The following is a 13,116-nucleotide window of genomic DNA, read 5'->3' on the forward strand; positions in this document are numbered from 1 at the left end:
ATGATAGCAGCTGGTCTGTGCGGCGCCCTCTGCAGACCACAAGATCAGGCCAGTGCACGAAGAATCACACGCAGGAGAATAAAGGCACAAAGGAACTTCACACGTGTAAGGGTGCAGATGTGCACAGGCGGTCATCCTGGACACACAGGGAGTCACAGGAAGTGACATAAGCATGGTGGGGAAAAGGGCGTTACCACGACAATGACTCTGTGCTGGTAATAACTGACTGCATTGTGTATTTATTCATTTATGCATGGAAAAAAAGTCATGTACAGATGTTTGACGGCAGCGCTGCTGTCTTCTTTTCCTGTTCAGCAGCTGCTTCCTGTTCCTGCTGTTCAGTTTGAAATTTCAGGTGGATTTGGGTTGGGAGTCCTGGACCTGCACACCTGGTGGAGTTTCCACCTGTAACCCAGCTATGAAAACATCCGTGCACGAGGAAACTTTCTCTGAGTTTAACCTCATCAGGCTGCATTACCCACAATCCACCAAAGAGTCCTGCAGACGACCCAGCACAGGTGAACGACTTCACCGCGATCAGGCTCAGGTGATTCTTTGCTGGTGACGCCGGTGTTAGCAGAAATAAATGCAGGGACGTCTGATCTGGTGTTCAGGTCTGTGTCAGGGCCGAAGTTGAGGAGCCAGAGCGAGATTTTGTTGGTCACGCTGATGTTGCAGCTCAGTGACTTTATCCATGCTGTGACTGTTTGAGGTCGAGGTGGCCCAACCCAGGTCCCAAGCCCCCCCCCCCACGTCAGCCTCCGTGTGCTAACACCTGTTTGAAGGCTGAGGGAGCCCTCTGGTGGCCGTGTGAAACAGTACATGTAAAACCTGCGGGGAAGCAGCCATGACCACTTTCCTGTGCTGTTAACGCTGATGAAGCGTGTACCTGAGCATGCATCAGCAACCCAGGTGTGACTGTGCAATCCATCCAGATCGATCATTTTTAATGGGATTATTAGATATTTTAGACATACACAGAAAATCGAATGATTAATGCGCAGTCATCAAAGCTTGCATTGCACAGCTGCACTTTCCACCCAATCACATCAGTCACATGACCTCACCGTTTCTTCATTTCTGTTTCCATTGGAGCAGTATTTTATTTTAGAGCACTTTAACAACACTGTTGTTGTCCACTAGATGGCATCAGTCCAGTGTGTGTGTGCGCGCAGGTTCTCAGGCCGGCACGTCGATGATACACTAAAGAGGCGAATCTGCTTCAGACTCAGTCTGGTGATCCGACGCTGGACCATCGAACAGGTGCGCAGGAGTCATTTCCTCTGTATTTAAACGTGCAGCTTCTTTGAGTAAACTGGACTCAGGTGTCTTCACCTTCACATCCAGCAGGTCACTCATGGAGGCTCCACCAAAAACATCAGTAATTTTTGTTTTTGGTGGAGCTTCATCCTGTGTGGTTTCTGAGCGCTGACCTGCTGAAGTTACAGTTGCAGCTTTCTTGTGAGAAGCATCTCCAAACATCTGGCCTCCTTTTCTCCACGGGCTGCTCCTCATGAACCTGGCTGTGAGGAGGAGACGGAGGTCACATTAGAGACGCTGTTGGGCTTCCTCCCTGCACAAGAAAGCCCAACAGCGTCTCTTCTTTCTGAGAAGACTGAGAAAGGCCCAGCTTCCACCACCGATCCTGACCACCTTCTATAGAGTTGTTTTATTATGTATGTTGTATTCTTGTACAGCACTTTGGTCAACGCTCCTGTTGTAATTAAATGTGCTATATAAATAATTAAACTATTAAACTATTAAACTATAGAGGAACTATCGAGAGCATCCTGAGCGACTGCATCACTGTCTGATTTGGGAACTGTGCCATATCGGACCGCAAAACCCTACAGCGGATAGTGGGAACAGCAGAGAAGGTCATCGGGGTCTCTCTCCCCTCAATTGAGGACATCTATACCACACGCTGCATTCGCAAACCCACCAGCATTGTGGCTGATCGGACACACCCCTCTCACACACTCTTCACACTCCTGCCATCTGGAAAAAGGTACCGAAGCATTCGGGCACACACATCCAGACTGTGCAACAGCTTTTTTCCACAAGCCATCCGTCTCCTCAGCAAAAAGGGACTGGACTGATAAACACACACACACACACACACCTTAACTCAACTACCTCAAAACATTGAGACTGGACTGACTAATCAACACAAGCACAAACACACTGACCTACACCACCAATCTATCGCACACACCAACCTGTAAATGTTCTGTTGCACAATATTATTACTGGACTTTTTGCACTAACTTCTTTACTTCCTAATTTCTGCTGCTACACTAAGGAATGTTTACTGTTCCTCCACTACCTCAACTCATCATCACAAAACCTTATTATTATGTTACGTTGTGTTTTTCTATCATTCTGTCACTTTGCTGCTCTTGTTTGCACATTTGCACGTGCACTTTGTTGTCTGCTGTCTGTTAACAAAAAATAAATAAATAAAAAAGAAAATAAAAAAGTCTTCCTTAGATAGTTTTTGTTAATTTATGTTGTAATTTATGTTAGGTCAGTCTGTCTTGTCTCTGCTAGCCAGCTAACTAGGCCTCTTAGTTAGCTAGTTTAGTGTTTTCTGTTAATTTATGTTGTAAATTTATGTTGCATGTAGCACCTTGGTCCTGGAGGAACGTTGTTTCGCTTCACTGTGTACTAACTGTATATGGTTGAAGTGACAATAAAGCCAACTTGACTTGATTAATGATATAAAATAAGCTTATTACAGCACTACGAGTGGCAGAGCTCTCTGAAGAGGATTCATAGACACAGTCTGCACCTGACTGCATAATCTGAATTTACTTATTTGTCTAAGACCAAATGGAGCTCAGCATCGCTAAGCATCAGCATCATAACACGTGTGCATGTGTCGCAGGAGCGCGTCTGTACAAGCTGAAGATTCGTGTTTGTGGGATTTTCAAAATAAAAGTCATTCAGGTTGGTAGATAAACGCATGTTTTAAATTTTAAAGCTGGACCTTTTTTCTCTATCCTCCACTGAATGTTCACATGTTCCTACATTGAAGACAGAGAATGACTCTAAACATGATCTGCCTTTAATGGCTTTGAACCAGAGTCCATTTAAAAAAATGAACATTTTATTTGTGTTGACTTTTCCTCCCACCGCTCACGCTGCTGTGCATTGATCTCGGTACGTTCTGCTTTCCATGGTCTTAGTTTCTTTTGAGTAAAAGAGCTGCGATGACGTCCATAGCACTTGTGTTCCTTATCTGTGCTCTGATCTGAAACCTGAAGTTGGGCTGCAGAATTTCTCTGGAGGAAACCAGCTCGCCGTATCAAGACACAACACACATCCTGTCCTGGAGGAGGAGGAGGAGGGGGAGGCACTGTGTGGTCGAGGGTGAGGCTGGCAGTGTGACTGAAGGAGAACCAGAGATAAAGGAGGACAGAAAGCGGGAGTGACAAACAAGAAGAGGAGAAACTGGAAAGAGCGAGAAAAAGGAGGAAAGAACAGAGAGAAGAGGAGCAGGAGGGAGGAGGAAGGAGGAGAAACCGACTGGACTGGTGAGGAGGACAAGTTAGAAAGTGTAAAATAAACAGACGTGATTATTGATTATTGGTTTGAATAGAATAAAAACAGAAGAAAATCCAATGCTGAAGCTGAGAACTTTTATTTGTTTAAAAATCTGCTCAGGACATTTAACAAAGACGACAAAAGTTACTCTGCCAGGATCAGCTGTAAAAAGAGTTTTTCTGCAGATTCAGGTCTTTCAGCGTCTCTCAGGACAAACTGCTCTAAAGGTACTTTTTGTAATTACCCCTTCGGTCAAATGTAACTCAGATATTCACCAGTGGGGGGGGGGGGCAGTGTTCACCGAAAAACTGTGAAGCGCTGATTTAATGTGTGTCAACGAAAAGCTGCTTCAGTCGTCGTCTGCTGTAACATTCGGAAGAATCTCTGCACACCAGGAGCAAAGCTGCAAATGAGCCACTGTTAATGATCAATTCGCACGGCAGTTAGAGGTTCAGCCCGAGTGAAAGCTGGGATCAGACTGAGTTTAGGTCAGGTTTAGACAGAGTCTAGATTGGGTTAAGTTCAGCTTAGGTTAGCTTTAGAGTAGGTCAAATCCTGTCTATGACTATGTTAATTTAAAAATAACAAACTGATTTTCTGATCTCTGGACATAGTGACACCATCACCAGAGGGGTGGAGCTAGAGGATATGGCGTTTCAGCTCTGCAGCTGTTGGACTTTGCATCTTTGCATCTTTGTCTTCCTGCTAAGAAATATTTCCTCTGCCCAGTCTTCACAATACACCCTGAACCACAACAAACTCAGCTTCAACAATGCCGCTAAGAAGTGTCCCGGCAGCAGTGTCCTCACCACTATTGCCACCCAACAGGAAGTGGATGAAATCCTCAAGCTCATCTTCAAATCAGAGCCGTTTCAAAACGAGTTCACCTTCTGGGTCGGGCTGAGAATCACCAGCTCAGAGTGTATAGACAGGTCCAAGCCACTGAGGGGATTCAAGTGGTTAGAGAACAACAGCGAGGAGTCAGAGGTGAGCCAATGGGCGGAGGACCCAGAACATACCTGTACCACAGACCGGTGTGCGGCGCTGAAGGGACAGTTTGATGGGTCGAATGTGACCTGGGGTCTGATTCCTTTAAACTGCCATAAGGACAAAAACGCTTTTATCTGCAAAGTGAAGGATGGGGACACCACCATCAAGCTAGGATCAGAACCACCTCCACCTGAGGACACACCTATAAAACCATCAAAACCAAAGCGTGAACCTGGATTTATTAATGACTCTCATTCCGCAGAGCTGCGTTCATGCCAGCGCCCCTCTATCCCTGAGGCTCGCTCACTCAAAATGCTCTCGGGTAACATGAAGATCCAGGTGCAGTGCTGGTCCTCCATTAGCTTTGACCTGGTCTGCTCAGGAGAACCCACCGTGTGGCGATTGGAGAACGGAGCCCTGGCCAACATCACTGCCATCAAAATAGAGTGTGCCAATGCCACACAGAAAGAGGAAGACTCTGTGTTGTGGTCGACCATCCTGCTCCCTGTGCTGATAGCCACGGGGGTGTTGGTCTTTCTGCTGGTGGTCATCGCGGTGACGGTGAAATGCTGCCTGAACAGGCGGTCAAAGAAACGGGCCATAAAGAAGGCGGAGAAGATGGAGATGAAAAGCAAAAACAGGAAAGATTCCTTCTCATTGGCCTAAACAGCCTAATTGACCAATGAGAAGCCAGTGATACGAGGGAACAGAGCTGTGATTGGCTGTGTTTAGTTACAAAATTGTTGATTGTTTTTCAATTATTGGACATTTTGAAGGCTTTTACCTGTCTGTGGACTTAGGCTCAAAATAACCCCTGACCTCTGTCACAAACTGTTCACAGGTAGATGTTCTTGAATTCATTATTGGTTAATTTAGAAAAGATCAATAAATTAAGAACTGAGTTAACATCTGATCAGTTTTATCTAAATGACCCAATAAAATTCACTCGTTCTGCCTAGTAGCAGAACAAATAGTTTAAATACTTTTAAATTCATTTTACTGCTCATTTAAATTCACCTGTTTAAATATTCTTCTTTATTTAAGGACAGAATATACTTAATCTTCATTTCACTTCACTGTAAATGTTTAAAGAAAAAGGTAATTTCACTGCTGAATGGCATGGAAGTTAAGTTTACTTTGAAAAACTGATGGTTTGGCTCAATCTGCTGATTTCCTGTTTTTGAGTAATCTTTGAATTAAACAGAACTTTATTAAACTTTGTTACCTGATGATGCTGGACTTTTACATGTTCATCAATAAGTTTTTTTAAAATGTTTTACAAAAACAAAAATTTCAGTCTTCCACTTCCCAAAACGTCCCAAAGGTATGTGGACACCAGCATCTATGATCCTATAGTATCACAGCTGTCCACATATTTTAGTGTCTGTGAAGATTCTCGGTCATCCAGGTCATCGTAATCTAAGGAGCTCTGAAAAAAAGCATCTTTCTTTTAGATTTCTTTAAGTGTCTTTGAAGATGTTTCATCTGAGAAGCTTTTTCAGTTCTAAGAGCAACTCCCATAGGGCTTAAATCTGGGACTGTCCACCAGTTGCTCTCAGAACTGAAGAAGCTTCTCAGATGAAACGTCTTCAAGAAACTTGCTGTCTCTTTTTAATCAGGATGTGGCCCAAATTATTGGGACATCTGCTGGGATAACTCCAGATCTCTGGAGAGAGGTTAACAGCAAAGTACACAAGGTCTAAAGTGAATCATAATTACGATGTTTAGCTGTTTCTGGTACAGGAAAGCATCCCTGTGCATCATTATAGGCATAAGTTTGTGGACACCCGAAGGCCAACCTATTGCTGCTGCAATGATGGAAACAGTGAGCTGTCCACATACTTTTGGCCACATGTACCGGGGTTTCTGCAGGACAGCAAGCAGCCACTTTGTGTTTACAAACTGCTTTTCCTGTTTCCTGAAGAACAGCAAAGTTCAGACAGGAAACTGCCCCCACCCCTGACCCAGGGGGAGGTCATGTGACTGATGATCTGATTAATCACGCCTGTGAACAGGAGCTCTGATTTCAGCCCTAAACCTAGTTTGTTTCTGTTTAAAAAGACACAAACGGATCATTTAGTTCAGTCGGTGCAACCAATCAACACATCTGTCGTCCCCTTCAGTAATCAAGTGCATCATGGGAAGTCTGTGTCAATGTTGTTTTACTCGGCTTCTCATCACAAGCCCAGAAACGGCTCGTCAGCAGAGACGAACAGTTCCACTCTATTTCAGATATTTAGATCAGCGCGCGCGCGCACACACACACACACACACACACACACTGGGGGTTGATTGTTGTTATGGTGACTCAGATGCTTCCTGTTTCCTGGAGGAAGTGTATGAAGAATGTCAGGAAGCCAGAGGATGTGGAGGCCGGGGCCATGAGTAATGGACTGCTGTTGTCATAGTAACAGTATGTGAGAGCGTGAGTTGAACTCCGGTCCAGTGTTTAGAAACTTTTATTTTGGAGGGCTTTGTTTTACCACCTGCTCCTGATTGGCTGCTGTGAAACTGAGGCACACCTGCGTGCGGCACAGCGGCGTTAAGCCTGAAGTTTGAACCTGAAGTCCTGTGCACCTCACACAGTCTTGTTGTAATCTTGGTTGGTAGTTTGATTCCAAGACTCGGTCCTGCTGCTTCTGCTAACCCCAGCCCTTCATCAGAGATCACAGGTGCTTTTCTCACGCTACAACCTTTCATTGCACTGTTTTGCAGATCTATCTGCCTTTAAAAGCAGGGACAGACCAACTTCAGCTATTATTACGCTGCCTGGATGTCTTTAAATGTTTTAAAATTAAATGAAAACAAAACAGAAGTTGTCATTTTTGGTAACTTCGTTAATAATCACAGTGACAGTGCTCCGGGCCCATTATCCTGCTACTGTAAGACAAATGTTAGAAACCTTGGTGTGCACGTCGATGGTTCCTTCAAACTGTGTAGTCAGGTGAGTGCAGCAGTCCAATCCAGCATTATTCATCGAAGACAGCTGGCCAAGGTTAAGCCACACCTTCCAGCCAATGTCTTTGAACATGTTATTCGTCTCTTCATTACGTGCAGACTGGACTACCGCAATTCTTTGGTTTGGACCAGGGCCCTATTTCAGGAAGCCGGTTTAGAAAACTCAGAGTGAAAAACGATACTCAGGGTTGAGTAACCCCGAACTGTCCAACTCGGAATATTCGGTTTCAGAAAGGCTGATAACAATTAGTTCAATCAACGTGGAGTTGCTTTAACCCCAAGTTAAGCGCGCGCACGAGGATACATAAAGCCCTGATTAGTGGAGCACAGATTAAGCGAGTCACCATGGAGACGGAGGGAAAGAAGGCGCGGTCAATGTATTTTACAGCGCTTGAGGCCGAAATTCTGATGGCAGTATAGGGCTTTGAAGCGTGATGTCACGGGGGTGGGCGATAACATGCAAATTTTGCGGAAAAAAAGTAACACAGCCTCAGCTGCAAAAGAAAGGGAGCATGCATGGCAAAACATGGCCGACAGAGTCAATGCATGAGTGTTAATTTAAACATTGATCTAGGGATTTCCACCCATTTAACACGTTATTTTATTATATTTTATTTTATTTTTTATTTCATACATTTGATTTTGTGATGTGATTTGAGCGCAGGTGCAACCCAACAGGCCCCAAACGTTCCTGGCAGCAAGTAAAAATGAAATATAAAAATATAGTCCAAACAGGTAAGGTGTAATTGTATTATGAGCCATAGTGCTTGGTCTGTTTGTCCTATAAATCAATTGCAGTTAGAGGCTACATTAATTTCCCCTCTGTAAGCACTTATTGAAATTATCTGAGCACATTACAAGTACATATTTGCTTACTCTGTATGCTCAAATGTGACCCGTTATAGCCAACAGAAAAAAAGCGGAGGCCTGAAAAACAGGTGGGGGTCCTCCACCACCACCACTCACAGAGGCTGAGCAGTTGGCTTCCACATTTGTGATAATGTTGGCAGCATCACATATGATCTTCACAGTGCAGAGAACACAAATTAGCATCCATTACTATAATGAAATAATTTGTTAGTTTGAAATGCTACAGGGAACTATGTACCTGTACATTAATGCTGTGGAAAGACTTCCTGTTCACATAGTCTCCTTCATTTACTGAAGGAGCAATGATTGGAATGTGAGTGCCATCTATACAGCCAATCACGCCAGGGAACCGTGAGAATAAATGTAAAATTTAAGTAGTAGTTCAAGTATCACCACATCATGAATTAAGTTTTGTTCATCCTGATACCTGCAATTTTGTGGCATCCCTCTTTGATAAATCTTGTGGGTCTATGACCGGGGGAAACCACAAACGAGTACAGGAGACGTTTCAGTGCAACTGTAACATTCCTGACTGCCCGACAGACGGTAGCCTTGGAAACGTGCTCAGCGTCACCAATATTATACAGAAAGCTCCCGTTTGCAAAAAACCGAAGTGCAATACAAATAATATGTACAGAACTGAGAGAATGTCGGCGATGTGTCACATGAGCAATATTAGGCCTGAGGATGTTATCCAAATCAATTATAGATTGTGCTGAAAAACGGTAACGTTCACACAGGAAATCATCAGGAAATGATAAAATTTCCAAACGCGCTCTAATCACTCTCTCCTGGCGGAGAGCTCTGCGGAGAATTTGGGCTTCAACATCTACTGGCTCTTCAAGGAAGGGACACGCCATGTCTGACACTTCCTACAGTCTGGTTTCCGACAAAGAGGCGGAGAAAGTTAGGGTTAGTTGAAGTAAACCTGCTAGGGGGCAGGTTAGCTTCACGGAGTGTGTTGTCATAGTAACTCGCTCAGAATTAATCTAAACTCGCTTTGTGAAACCGAAAACCCAGAGTTTTCGTTAACTCAGGGTATACTTACTCAGATTTTGCTCTAAACCGGCTTCCTGAAATAGGGCCCAGGCCTCCTTCTGTCGTCTACAGCTCGTCCAAAATGCAGCTGCTAACTGGAGCACGTAACTGCAGTTTTAGCCTCTACACTGGCTCCCTGTTTCTCACAGGATCCAATTTAAACTCTTACTTTTGTTTTTAAGGCACTTACCAGCCGAGCCGCCTCTCACTCGTCTGAGCTCCTGTTTATTTATGCTCCAGAGTTCAAAACAAATGCTATTCATTCCACGGACCAAACCTCAGTCTCGTGGTGACAGAGCCTTCTGTGTGGCAGGTCCCACACTTTGGAATAATCTTTATGGGATCAGATCTGCACAAACTCTAACAGTTTAAATCATTACTAAAGACACATGTTTATGCTCTGCCTTTTAACACACTTTGACCTAAATATTTTGGTTTTGACAGCCTTGGTTGTTATTTTAGTTGTTTTTATTGACTTATTTCATCTACTTGTTTGTTTTTTCTATATTTTACTACATCATTGTTTTATTTTTTTGTTTTGTTTTAGTGGCATTTTACACTTTGAAGCACTTTGTGCAACATGGACTGTTTGGAAATGTGTTGTATAAATAAACTTGTCCTTGACCTGTACCTTTAATGAATATCCATCTATTTGTGTAGAAACTGTCACGGCTGGCGGAATGAGCCGTGTGGTGTGGAGGAAAGGGAGGACCCAAAATGCAGCAGTGACTGATGATACGAGTGATGTTTATTTACAAAGTGACAATGGCAGAAACAGGCAGTGAGGCATGACAAAACGACTGAAGAAACCTAAACTGGGAGAACTAAATGACAAACCTGAGACCATACAAAAGGGGTGCGGGGCAGAGAGACGCAGAGACAGGAACACCATAGAACGCAGACGAGCCAACAACGAACACAGACCGACACCCACTATACACACACACACACACACACACACACACACACACACACACACAGTAATCGGGTAATCGCACACAGGAGGGAAGAACAGCTGATCTGAATACACATGATGACTGGAGGACACAAGCTGAACACAATGACAACAGACACAGACTTTCAGAACAAAACAGGAAATCTAGAACCCGAACCGGACACAAGGGGGGAGGACACAGAATAACTAGAACAGAGGGAAATAATCACAAAACACAAAACGCTGGGTCAACGACCCAGGACCATGACAGTACCCCCCCTCCAAGGGCTGGCTCCAGACAGCCCAAAACAAAAACAGACGACCAACCCAGGGCGGGCGGCGGGGGCCCAGGACGGAGGGACCAACACAAGCTCCAGCGAACCGAGAGAATTGTCCAAAACAAAAACACACATGCTGGAGCACGAGAACAAAACACAGTTCAGGAGGCCGGCCCGGAGGCTAACAACTCAGAAGTCCAGGACAGTTCATCTTCTGAGGCCGGCCACGTCGGCGACGTAGATCCATAAGCCGACCGAGCGGAAGGCAGCGGTGGCGGAGTGGAGGCAGTTCAGGGGGCCGACCGTGCACACGGCAGCGGCGGCGACGGGGAAACCGTTCAGGCGGCCGACCGTGCGGACAGCAACGGCGGCGACGAGGAAACCGTTCAGGCGGCCGACCGTGCGGACAGCAATGGCGACGATGACACAAGTCTGGAGGCCGACCGCGCGGAAGGCAGCGGCGGCGTCTAGGAGGTCGTCCATATTGACGATGACGCTCCACCAGCGGCCTGGTAGATGACCGCCGATGTCGAGGCGGCAGTTCGGGACCCGAAGGTGGCGTGGCCGTCGCAGCACCAGACGAGACCGAAGCAGAGGCCGGTCCAGGCGCGGCTGAAGCTGAAGCGGAGGCCGGTCCAGACGAGGCTGAAGCTGAAGCGGAGGCCGGTCCAGACGAGGCTGAAGCAGAAGCGGAGGCCGGACCAGACGAGGCTGAAGCAGAGGCCGGACCAGACGAGGCTGAAGCAGAGGCCGGACCAGACGAGGCTGAAGCAGAGGCCGGGCCAGGCGAGGCAGATGACGATGCTGCAGCCGGGCCAGGCGAGGCAGATGACGATGCTGCAGCCGGGCGAGGATGAAGGCTCGGAGGCTGCAGCTGGCGAGGACGATGAGGCTGCAGCAGGCGACGGCGTGGAAGCCGGAGACTGTAGCGCTGCAGGCGTGGAAGAAGCTGCTGCTGCCCGTGGCGTGGATGAAGCTGCAGCTGGCGAGGATGATGAGGCTGCAGTTGGCAGCTGGACGGGCTCCTCGGGCCCTCCAGCTGACGAGGCAGGAGGCTGGCTAGGTTCTCCTGAACCTCCAGCTGACGAGTCTTGAGGCTGGACGGGCTCCTCGGGCCCCCCAGCTGACGAGGCAGGAGGCTGGACGGGCTCCTCGGGCCCCCCAGCTGACGAGACAGGAAGCTGGGCGGGCTCCTCGGGCCCCCCAGCTGACGAGGCAGGAGGCTGGACGGGCTCCTCGGGCCCCCCAGCTGACGAGACAGGAAGCTGGGCGGGCTCCTCGGGCCCCCCAGCTGACGAGGCAGGAGGCTGGACGGGCTCCTCGGGCCCCCCAGCAGGCGAAGCAGGAGGCTGGACGGGCTCCTCGGGCCCCCCAGCAGGCGAAGCAGGAGGCTGGACGGGCTCCTCGGGCCCCCCAGCGAAAACAGTCTCTGGACCAGTGGGCACCGGGGCCCCTGGAACACACAGGTCAGAACCAGTAGGCGCACGGGCCTCTGGCAGGCACAGTTCAGAACCAGCAGGCGCACGGGCCTCTGGCAGGCACAGTTCAGAACCAGCAGGCGCACGGGCCTCTGGCAAACACAAGGCAGACTGCAGCTGCACAGAGCATTGACCCAGCTTGGGCAGCGACAGCCGGATACAGTCCTCAGCTGGCTTCTTAATCTCCAGGGGTCCAGAGTCGGCCGGGGGCTGGGACCCAGCCTCTGGGGAGGCCCTGGAGTGTGTCACAGTCTCTGGGCTGGCCAGCTTTTGAGGACTGATTACAATATTATATGGTGTGTCTCTCTGCTTGACATGAACAGGTGAAAAATAGTTCTTTCCGGGTTGGATGGACTTAACTTGTTGTGCAGGAGGAGTTGGTGACAACGATGGCTGAATAGGTGATAATAAGGCGGATGAGTCTCTTGTCAACTGAGCTATTGACTGAGCTATGGATTGTAACCAAGTGTCTAATAGGTCTGGCTGTGACTGTAATGGGGGTGACGGTTGAGTGGCTAACTGAGCTAGTGGCTGCTGGGCAGCTAACTGAGCTACCGGCAGGGCAGCCGACTCAAAAAACACAGCCCCGGAATAAACAGACACACAGTCCAAAACAGAAAAAGGGTCCTTTTCACTCACCACAGCTGGCAGTTCCAAAGTCCTAGTCTTCGGCTGTGGGGTGATGCGCCGACGGCGCGATCGTCGCTTCCTCCCGGGCAAAACCTCCGGCGGGCCGGGCAAAACCTCCGGCGGGCCGGGCAAAACCTCCGGCGGGCCGGGCAAAACCTCCGGCGGGCCGGGCAAAATCTTCGCCGCCGGGCTGAGTTGGGAAGCGGTAGCGGCTGGTGGGTGAAGGTGCAGTTCGTTGAGTATGAAGTCCTGTGCGAGTGGGTGAAGAGAGTCTAGCAGCCAGGAGTGAGCAGAGATGAGCTGCTGTAGCCTGGCTTCTACAGCGCGGAGACACTCTTCCCCCTCATGCTCGAGCCATAGGTTAACCAACCTGGAAACAGAGCCAATTAGTTCC

General features: G+C 47.8%; 1 protein-coding gene across 1 annotated transcript; it reads left to right on the top strand.

Annotated features, from left to right (window-relative positions):
- Positions 1-3,506: 3,506 nt before the first annotated feature.
- Positions 3,507-5,766, top strand: clec14a (C-type lectin domain containing 14A). The gene is made up of 2 exons (XM_026152207.1): positions 3,507-3,536; positions 4,161-5,766. Exon 2 carries the CDS (start codon positions 4,195-4,197, stop codon positions 5,200-5,202), a length of 1,008 nt encoding a protein of 335 aa, XP_026007992.1. The 5' UTR covers positions 3,507-3,536; positions 4,161-4,194; the 3' UTR covers positions 5,203-5,766.
- The last annotated feature ends 7,350 nt before the right edge of the window (positions 5,767-13,116 follow it).

The sequence above is a fragment of the Astatotilapia calliptera genome, chromosome 19 (genome assembly GCF_900246225.1).
Source record: "Astatotilapia calliptera chromosome 19, fAstCal1.2, whole genome shotgun sequence".
Classification (NCBI taxonomy): Eukaryota; Metazoa; Chordata; class Actinopteri; order Cichliformes; family Cichlidae; genus Astatotilapia; species Astatotilapia calliptera.